The sequence below is a fragment of the Nicotiana tabacum genome, chromosome 11 (assembly GCF_000715075.1).
Source record: "Nicotiana tabacum cultivar K326 chromosome 11, ASM71507v2, whole genome shotgun sequence".
Taxonomy (NCBI): domain Eukaryota; kingdom Viridiplantae; phylum Streptophyta; class Magnoliopsida; order Solanales; family Solanaceae; genus Nicotiana; species Nicotiana tabacum.
Window position 1 is genome coordinate 16,567,683 of NC_134090.1, and position 11,178 is coordinate 16,578,860.

The window sequence follows — 11,178 nt, forward strand, 5'->3', positions numbered from 1 at the left end:
TTGCACCTAAAAGCAGCTGAAAGTTTAAATTAATTACCTGCTCAAGTTTAAGGATTGTTAATGCACTTTACCCAAATAATTATATCCATAAGCAAACTGATCATGATAATATAATCAACCCAGTAGTTAAAGTATACCTGCAAGTAAAATGCAGCAAGCAACCTCATTTCCTCAAAGGCCCGGGCTAAAAAACCCTAAATGTTAACAGTGCTCAGTCTACTTTTAATCAAATGAACCAATGGATCTCCAACAAAATCATCACTAAATAATATAGCATAAAATGAAAATGTCGATTGCAACCAGAGAAACTATACCTACGTACTATTTAAGTTTACCACATCAAAGTATTCAAAGTCATAAAATACGAAAATTGCTCCAAAGCCAGAAGTCTAACAATTTTCACATCTCGCATAACCCTCATACATGCTCTCCTGCAAGCTTATGCCACGACTCCTGCTGATGACAATGACTATTCCTCTACGAGACATAAGGAACAAATGTTTTGTATCTAACAAACCACAAGAAACTTCAGAATTGTCAACTGAGTGCTAGCTATTGAAGAATTACAACTGTATAATACCGTATATATTCAGTCAATTTTATCAATTGCGACAATTATCCCCACAATGGTGCTTCCAAATATTCCTTAATGTACTGTATTTATGCGGAGCTCCTCAAATGGAAGGTCTTCTCCAACCGTGGATCTGCATTTCACAAATTCATCGCAATAGAAATGTCATAACAGTTTCAAAATCATCACATGCATATGAAATTCTAGGTATCCATTAAGAAAACGTCAAAGACCAATATCTATAAATACAAGTCCATCCCATCACCTCTCAGAAACATTAGCTATTTTCCGAGATATCATGGACTCAGCCGTGCGAATTGCTCTTTGTGATCCAGTGATAGTTACCTTCCTGCAAAAAGGCCAAAAAGTTTTATACAATCTGTGTTCTTTGTAGTTCAACCTATCAAGTGGAACAACAGTTCCAGGACGCCATACCTGTCAGACGTACCGGACAAGAAATCACCCCTATCCGATATCTTTATTCTGGCACCACTAAGCTGCAATGAAAGGAGAGACTTAGCATAAATACATACCAGGCAGAATAGCAACTTCTTACACACCTGACTGATCTCCATTATGCTCCTACCATTGCGCCCCAGGACTAACCCAACATGCTCATCCGCAACACCAATAGTCACAGTATTGTTTCTGTCTTCCTGCAATGCTACCCGAGTAAGCTAAACAAGAATAGAACCATAACAGAACCAATAAGAAATTAGCCAAAGTGCAGAACCGCATCTAGAAACAGGATAATATAGTACATTCATTAGCTTCAAACCAATTAGAAAGTAAAAGAATGGTTGCAGGATAAAAACAGGTTTGCCAGCAGAGTTAAGGACAACAAAGTTCTTCCTTTAGGATGAAGATAAGTATTGTCTTAAGAAGGATGAGAATGGACCTTGTTCTGATGTCGGTTATTCGGATATCTTCCTCCAACTCCGTTTGGTGGCCCATAGTTCATTCCGACATAAACAGCTGAGAAAATAGGAGGTGGCAGAAATTAAAAATTCAAATGAGAATCAACAACAACAACAACAGTAGTCCCACAAGTGGGGTAAAGGGAAGAATATGACTTAGAAATTAAAAATTCAAATGAGAATATGACTTAGAATAAGGGCAGAATATGAACATCTCAAATTAGAGATACTTTATTCCTATAACTGCTTAAACTCAATTTTCTGAATATGATGCTCCATTAAGTCAACCACTACAACAATCCCCTAAAACGTACTCTTGATAGCCGCACACAACATTACAAGAGAGACTAGGTCTAGTAGTATTTAGAAAGCGGTGCAGCCAAGAAGCTAATAAATTCCCTTCATCGTCCATTCTCTTATTTGTAGATTGAGGTCCTATAGGAAGCAATACCCAACAATTGCTCACAGACGGCAATTAAGACATGAGAGTATGTCTTATCCATCCCGAGCTATTAGATAAAGTACAACAACAAACAACAATAAAAAAACCAATGTAATCCCACAAATGGGGCCTGGGGAGGGTAGTATGTACGCAGACCTTACCCCTACCTTCAAGAAGGCAGAGAGGTTGTTTCCAAAAGACCCTCGGCTTAGGAAAGATAAAAGAAGGGCAGCAGAAATCACACCAATTCTAAAACCGAAGCAAAAATACCAAGATACAAAACTAGAACTGAGTATTGTAATCAGAAGGCCGAAACGAAAGTAACGACAAGTAATCACATACATCAAGAAATACGAAAATACATAATTAATGCTAACTCATCTACTAAAGCTATTAGATAAAGTAAGTACTATAAATTAGTTACATTTGCATCATACCTGCATATTGGAATGGTGCATTCATGGACTGCATGTAATGAGGGTCTTCTGCTAACTTATATAGAATCAATTCAATAGCCCGCATCTGCTCGTCTAGAGTTCCGGTCACTGTAACTACCCTATCATGCAGTCCTGGGAAATTGTTATCCTGAGGAGATATTTTTATGCCAGCCCTGGAGTCTTCAATAAATGACCTGAACAAGAAAAATGCACATACTCAATATTAAAATTCCACAACCATCTGATTCTGCATATGAAAAATATTTTCAAAAGCTAACCAAGAAAAATATTGCACAAGCATTCACTTCTATAAATTAGTTGTGGAGGACAATATGCAAATAGACTTCCATACTATATTTACAACTCACAATACCACTAAATAAGAGGGTTATATAGGGATTTCTTTCTTGAGGGTTACATATATAGGGATTACCCTCAATTTTCAGTTCATCATATGTAAACCTGACATTTGGAACCATATAACATAACCTCCTCAAGGTTATGGAATAAAGTGAAAATTTAACTTTTCCTTCCAAACTAGAAGCGAGTGGCACACACTTAAAACAAGTGGACTTTGGTTCTAAGCCCTTTCTCCATCCAAAAGCACAAACACACTATAACCTCCTCCATGACTTCATTTCATTAAATGACAAAGACAAGAAAAAGAAAGTATTATGGCAGCAAAAAAAGAAAATAAGATCCATCCTGTCGCATCTCTTTGTATTTCACTAGCTGCTAAGAACAAGAAGAAAAAGGTAGGAAAAACGAAACAGAGAGGCAAAAATAAAAAGGAAAGGAAAAAAAGGACGAAATAAATATAGAGTATTTCTTCTCCAAAAAAAAAAAGACTTCATGATGAGGCCACCCCCTGTTTGCTATCACAGCATACATGAGAGAACTATTTTTGGTTTCTACCCGCCAACAATTTTTTTGGGAATGGCAATGAATTCTCTTTTGCTTTCAGATTCCTGTTTCCTACCAAAGGAAGAAGAACAAGGAATCAAGTAATACATAGCCGTTGTTAATCAGATAATATGCTGTTTAAGAAGTAGGTTTTTCCCCTTCGAAATTATACCATGGTTAGAAAAAAAATCATATATATATGGATCATCCTTCAAATTCATTTCATAAGGAGTTGAAAGAGCTTTTACAAGATGAGCTCCATTAATCCTTAAACCTAACACCTGCACTACTTTCTAACCTTTCCTCTCTTCTTTACTTTATAACTTTTTGACCCAGCCAAATAGTGTGAGATAGCACAGATACATAAGATTTTCTCCCACTAGAAGAATACTAAAGTATAATGGCCCGACATGAATTGAACAAGGAAAAGATAACAAAGTACTTGGCACGCATAGAGCTGTAAAATAAGTTGCAATCTTGATAACTTGCGAAGTCACTGTCAAGCAAATAAATATGTTGAAGAGCATAGTAATACTAACTAGACAAGATGTTTTTAGTCGGATAAAGAACAATTTTTTGCGGTCAAATTGAATTTGTAATATGCAACTAGAGCTTTTGAGAGCATTCTTTTTTTCCTTTTGACTTTTTTTTTAATAAGTAGCTTTCTGAGAGCATTCTCAATGTATATCTATATTGATAAACAATTATGCCTATAGCATAACATAAGAAGAAAACCAACTATAACCGTAGCCTTCTAAGCTAAGCACGGTCAGAACTTTGGTCAGCACCCTAAAATCCTCACAACCAGATTGAGTTGTTCAGAATATTTGAGGAAATTAATAAAAATAGAACCTAATAAAATTCCAGCAGACAACTTCAAGAAAACTATTTAGATCACACATCAGCGCTACACAAAAAGGACAACTTTGATCTGGATGAGGCAGCAGTTCGCACCATGATGTTAACCAAGTGAGCCATGCAGCAGTTACAAAAAAAATTTAAGCTCAAATATTCACGTTAGGTAAGAAATTTAGCCAAATCAACAGCGAGCACAGAACCAAAAACTTCTAACAGCTTATACAATTCGATCTAAAAGGGTTATTAACTGGAATCCAAAGGTTGCATGGCCATCCTGCTATCAGCCAAAAGCTCAAAGACAAACTCGTGGTAGTCAAAATAAAGTCAAGCAACTCATTCCAGCGCAAGACTATACCATTTCGACATACATTTTTGCAAAAACTTCATAACCAAGAGCAGAAAGAATATTCGTTTCATTATGTCGTGTAGGGAAGTCAATGTTATAACAATCAAATTCCAGGATATTCGCTTGGTGATAGTCTGTTATGTCAGAATGAGATTATGAAATTTGCAGGAGCAGTGTAGGGGAAAGATATGTATCCTCAACACTTATACAACATAAAGCGAGTAGAATTCATACTTTATTGTGGCTCCTCCTTTCCCAATTATTCCACCACATGAGCTGTTGGGCACAACTAGTCTAAATCTTGAGCGTGGTTCAGCATCACCACCATCTTCAACATAAAACTGATCCAGAAGAAGATAGTAGTTTAATCTATAGATCAAGAGAAGTATAAGAAACAGGAGTGGACATGACATTACCTCATCTAGCAATTTACCAAGAATAAGATCAACTGCCTTGAGTAAGTCATCGAGTAACCCAGATACCATCACAACTCTATCTGATGTTCCAGGGAAAAATTCAAAGTTGCGCGACAACTGAATTCTAGCCCCAGAACGAGATTGAAACTCAGTGATAGTTGAACCACCTTTTCCAATAATTGAACCGGCTTCAGCATTTGATAGAAGGAACTTGACATAAGTTGTCTTCTCCTCATGGTCTGGGAATAAGACAAGCATAAAAAGGAGGATTGTTAGACCTTTCTTGAGTACTTAGCAGAAACCCCTCTAAAGATGATATTCCGAGTTTAATGATTTTCAACAATAATTGCAAAATATAATAAAGAAACCTTTTTAAAATAGAACAAACTTTATTCTCGTTATCATGAACATAGATTGAAATGCTACCCGTACGTGTCCATCTTATCATACTGAGTAGCTTTGCAAACCTAACCCCCTAATAATGAGAATAAATTTTGTAGCCTCATTTCTCACATCCCTAATGCAGCAGAAGAGATATATTCCCATGGAGAGTGCCAAAAACTTTTGATATGTGATGCTTTATTACAGCCAATTAACGATACACTATCATGCCAATGCCACAAATTAAGTCAACCAGTAAATCACCAGCTTCTCATGCATAGTGTATATGCACATTTGTGATCTACAAAATTCCAAAATGAGAAGGAATGGAAGCGGATTTATATATAATACACTGGTTCATCAGAATCCAATACTTTTGGCTCAAAAATTGTATGTGTTAAAAATCTACTAAATAAGTAAAAATAATAATAAATATTAAAAAAAAATACAAAGTCGAGGGTCTATCGGAAACAGCCTCTCTGCCCCCATCGGGGTAGAGGTAAGGTCTGCGTACACATTACCCTCTCCAGACCCCACTTGTGGGATTTTACTGGGTCGTTGTTGTTGTTGTATAAAAAAAGTACAAAGAATAAATTTTGAAACTGGTAAATCAAATGGCCATCGATAGAATTTCGAACTCGAACCTATAAAGTTCAAATCCTGGATCCGTCTCGGAAGGAAAGTATAAGTATTGGAAATAGTTCTTTTAATTAGTAAAGCTTCAGTTTGTTAAAGACATTTATTTTGCTCAATATGGAGTTAAGAATCGAAAAGCTGGAGAAAAGTTTGCACTCATTCAATTTCTGATTCAGTCTCCCTTGGATGTTACCAATATATGTTCTGCTTTCATGGTGAAATACTGCAATCATACAAAACCTTTTGCCTCAGACTTTCACATGATGTTTTAAAGAAAGAGTAACTAGTATGATAGAAACTCATAAAGTGATATAGCTCGAACTTGTGAACCTTCCATACAGGGACTTCCTTGCGGCCAATTTTTGGCATACAATGTTCATCTTAAGGAACGGGATAGCTAAAGATGTTTCACCAAAGCACATTTTCGGCACATACAAGAAGGTTTTTACCTTTTTTATGCAGGTAAATAGATGGTAATAGTTGAATAATGAGGCTCAGGTGCCTCTAGTACAGAATTGGATATGAAAAACGCCTTCGAAAGACTAAGCACCTTCTCTATTAGTATTTCTAAAGGAAAAAGCTCCCCTCGATCCGTAATATCACGTGATTGAGAGACAGCATTGACGCATTTGAACTTCAGAATTAAGAGGCAAAATCATTAAAAGAACAGCAGCTCAATTTTAAAAATATGTAGGCTTCAATGAATGCATGATGCAAGGAAGCTCTTTGAGATAAAATAAGTATTGGCTACAATAGCATACTTTCAGCTAAAATCTTAAATAATATCATGAATGTTGAAGCAATTTCATGAAGGGTGTATATATTTTTATGTGTAGGTGTGTGTAATGTCCGTAGAGAAAATTAACATGAGGTTATCCATAAGATTCAAGGATCCTTTACAGTAGCAACTACTAAATCCATGGCACCTAGAAATGCCTACGAGGTAAATACCACAACAAATACAGTATTTTCTCATTTGAGGCATCAACAAGCGCAATAGCAGCCACAACAACTACGCCTCAGTCCCAAACAAAGGAGGGTTGCGGCAGGCTGACACCCAGTGTAACACTAGCCAATTTCATGATGAATCCTCACATTACAGATTTCAACAAGCGCACATCACGGAAAAAAAAGCAAGCCACGACATCTGATTGTGAGCTCAGATTTAGTCCACAGGTAGCAAATAAATAACTTCCATTTCGGATAATATGCCTCACAAACAGCAAATTTCTTCTATTCCCAGTTCCCTATGAATTTCCACAAATGCATTTGCCGATCTTCAAACTAAACATATTACTATTATCAACTCACAAATAGTCCATAAAATCACCAAAGGTCCCCCATCCTTAGGGTTTTAAAACAACAGTAATCAATACCTATACAAATATCAGTTCAAAACCTGTTCGCATTCGAAATTTCACATTGTACCAGTTTCCAGACGGAAATGGATCAAACACAACAGAATTCTAAAAGCACATTATCAAAAAATTCAAAAACTATAACTAAAAAAGTATTAAAAAAGCGACAATAGATAGCAGATCCAAAGCTAGTTATATTCACGTTACAACAATACACGGAAAATTTTGAAAATTATTTTAAAAAAAAGTGATTAGAGATATATAAAACCTTGAGAAGGAGGAGAAGAAGGCGGAGATTTGCGAGGGGAAGATTGCTCCAGCTGACTTTCAGCTGACGAATTGTAGTTCGATTCTGCTCCTGCTCCTTCCATTGCCATTTTCGGAGAGTATAATCACTGTGTGTGTGTGTGTGTTTTTAAGAAGAATGTGAAGAAGGTATTAGAAGAAGAGGAAATGGAAAGAGAGTGGAAGCATGTGCTGAAGAAGGGGAGTGAGAGGTGCTTTGCCGGGATGAAGAAGACTTTTCTGGTGTTTTATTTTAGACCTTGAAAACCACCTCTTTTGGACAACTACTCAGATTTCCGTTTTTTCTTCTTTTCTTTTTTTTATTTTATATTATTTTCTTTTTCTTCTTCTTATTTTGCATTTTGTTTTCTAGCTTGAGACTATCTAATAAAGGATGTGCTTGTGAGAGTTATTTCATAAATTATCATTCATCTTTAATTTTATTCAGCTAAAGTTATAAATTATTTTTGAACAAAAAAAATTGATTAACTTTATCTAAATATTACAAAAATTATTAAACTATCTTTTATAACTAAAAAAATTTATTTTAATATTGCTTAAATATCATAGAAATGTATGTCTCATTTGTTTCCTTTCAATGACTTTTTCCTTTTGGAATAAAGTTGAGTAATTTTTACAAAGATAGTTTAGTGACCTTCGTGATACTTAGGTAAAGTTGAATATTTTAAAAAATATATATAATTTGGTATTTTTTTGTATAAGAAAAATAAAAGTTACGTGATCATCCATAAAATTAACTTTGAACTAGAAAACTTACCTAACTGCTATTCTCTATTGGTTCCTTTACACAGTGGTTGAGCCACATGTAGTTGACACCTCTTGTTGGAAAAAAGTTATATTGTGTAGTTAGGTAAAATAAAAATATTTTTATGTATATACACTATATATTGACATTCTCTAACTTCTTATTGGATTTACTATTTTATATTTTGACCCCGTAAGTGAAAATTTTAGTTCCGTCACAGCCGTTACAATTTAGGAAGTAACTCCAAAACATATTCCTTTTCGTTCTATTAATAGCCGTTTGTACATAAAAATTATAATTTTTGAAAAAAGTTGTGTTAAGTTAAACATGATATTTGGAATTTGAAATTATGTTTAGATATGTATTTCACTTGAAAGAAGTTACAATTTTGTGAGTGGAGAAAAAGTTTTTCTAAAAATTAAAAAAAAAACTCATTTTCTAAAAAAAATCAAAAACTTGCAAAATTTTTTGGACAGGCACATTTTTAAAAATTTTACTTGAAAAAAAAAAGAAGAAAAAATATTATGGACAACCGGGCCTTCGACATTTGCATTACATATATTTGCACGTGAGTAAATGATGATTGCCAATTTTCCACACAGTTATAGGCACTACCGAACTAGCTGAGGCAAAATTCTCCGAGGGGCGGTTCGGTTTGAATACGGCTTATGTCGGGATAAGTCATATTGTAATAAGTTATGCTGAAATTAATTATGTTAGGATTGTTTTTATTCATTGTTTGGTATGTTGTATTAAAATGATAATTGCATAATTTATAAAAAGAAGATATAAGTTATCCCGGTACTAATTACCCCACCCTCTATAAGGTATAAGTTATTCTGGTGTTAATTTTAATCCCGGGATAACTTATACTTGATTTGTTAACCAAACAAAGTATTAAAGTGGTACTAAATTTTTATACCACCTATACCTGTTTATACCTCGTACCAAACGACCCCAGAGTGTACATTTAAAGCTTACCAAAAACAAGAGACTCCACACACATCTTGTATCCTGGTGCTATATCTAGTATTGGTAAATTGTTGTTACTTCCTATCTTTTTTTTTTTTTTTGGTTGCAGTTTTGAGATGGTTCAGAAATAGTTGGCAGAATTTTCCAAGTCAACTATAACATAAAATAGAACAGCTTGAGCTGGTAGTTTTTTTTTTTTTTTTGTGAAACAAGTAGTGTAGTTTTCAATTAATATTAGAAAAAAGTCAATTATATAAGTGTATTATCCCGAATAATTTATTTCGTTATTTAATTGTATTTATAATTTAACGGGAAAAAAATTCAAGTAGAACATGCAGAAGTAAAGATCGTGCGTGTATAAAATTTTCTCTATCATATGGATAGTTGAATACGTATTCAGAGAATAGGACGGATTCCACGATTTCTTAATCATTGGCCAGATCTATTTCACAAAGCCAGAAACTATTAACCAGTAATGATTTTGTATGAAATTATAAAAAGGTGGCATTTGGATTTTGTCTTAACTAAATTTCCAAACGAATAGAAAATACTTTTGGGAAGTTTGTGCGTTTGGATTTTTTAAGAAAATATTTTAAAAAGTACTTGTACTAACTTATACAAGAAGGAACATTGAAGAGATTGTTTCAATTCCATTATACCGAGGATATTTTGATTGGCTTATTTTAAGTGTTTATTGGCTTTTAAATATTTTTTTAATTTTTGTGGTGTTTGGCATTAATAAAAATTACTTAAAACACTTTCTTTTAAGCATGAAAAGTACTCCCTCCGTTCACTTTTACTTGGCACATTTTAACTTTTCACGACCCTTAAGAAATAATAAATTAAGTGTATAATTTACCATGATACTCATATTAATTGATACATATTTTATTGGATTTGAGAAAATAATTTGAAATGAGTAATAAATAATGTGGGTATAATAGGGAAAAAATTGTTTTCTCTTCATATGCGTAAAGTGACAAGTAAAAATGAAAATCTATTTTTAGTATACATGTCAAGTAAAAGTGAATAGAGGGAGTACAAAAATAAGCTAAAAGTTGGGTATTACCAACTTATGGCTTATGACTTTTAGCTTAGGATTTCTTTTGTTTATATATAATATTTGAAAACTTATTTGTTAAAATTGGCCTAGTTTTTTGTATATTACCCGCCCTAAACAAGGATTGCTTACAATTTAGATACAATCCATTATTAGTGCCTTAAATTAGGGGATTCAGTTACACCATTTTCCTTTTTTTCTCTCCTCTCCTTTTTCCCTATTCTCTGCCGCCTCTCTCCGCGAACAATCCATTATTAATGTCTTAAATTATGGGATTTTGTTACACAATTAATTTCAGTTTTATGGGATTCAGTTACAGAAATTTAATGGGATACTTCGTATCTTCTTCAAAGCAAAAATCATGAAGCCACTAAGTGAAAATGCTTTCTTGTACCGTTAATTATCGACTGCCTTGCACGAGAATTATATCAAATATTTCACATAAATATTTTACAGATCACTTTCATGTCTTTTAAACATGAGGCTTACAATAATGTCAAAATCAGTGTTTTAAAAGGCGAGGGCGTGAGCGAGGCGTTTTACTTAATACGGGGCGAGGCGAAAGTTTCGAGGCATGGGGCGTAAGTCCCACGAATCTTTAATTTTTTAAATTTATGAATAAATAATAGTATAGCATTATAACACAATAAATATAAAGAGATGCATTAAAAGGTCAAGGAAACTAAAAAGAATAAAGAAACGCATTTAAAATAAAATTTTAGCATGCTTTACAAGTATAAATAATACAATATTGTTAAAGTTACTATGAAATATAAATAAACTCCAACCTCTTAACTTTCAAACAATTAAAATTATAATTTCTTAAAAAT

At 33.8% G+C, this 11,178-nt stretch overlaps 1 protein-coding gene across 1 annotated transcript; it reads right to left on the reverse strand.

Annotated features, from left to right (window-relative positions):
- Positions 1-243: 243 nt before the first annotated feature.
- On the reverse strand, positions 244-7,778 carry LOC107825115 (protein BTR1). Its single transcript, XM_016651951.2, has 9 exons — positions 7,534-7,778; positions 4,891-5,129; positions 4,709-4,815; positions 2,368-2,561; positions 1,470-1,546; positions 1,132-1,227; positions 1,007-1,068; positions 837-920; positions 244-704 (listed from the first exon to the last, which is right to left on the reverse strand). The coding sequence occupies exons 1-9, from the start codon at positions 7,640-7,642 to the stop codon at positions 647-649; spliced, it is 1,026 nt and encodes a 341-aa protein (XP_016507437.1). The 5' UTR covers positions 7,643-7,778; the 3' UTR covers positions 244-646.
- Between the last annotated feature and the right edge of the window lie 3,400 nt (positions 7,779-11,178).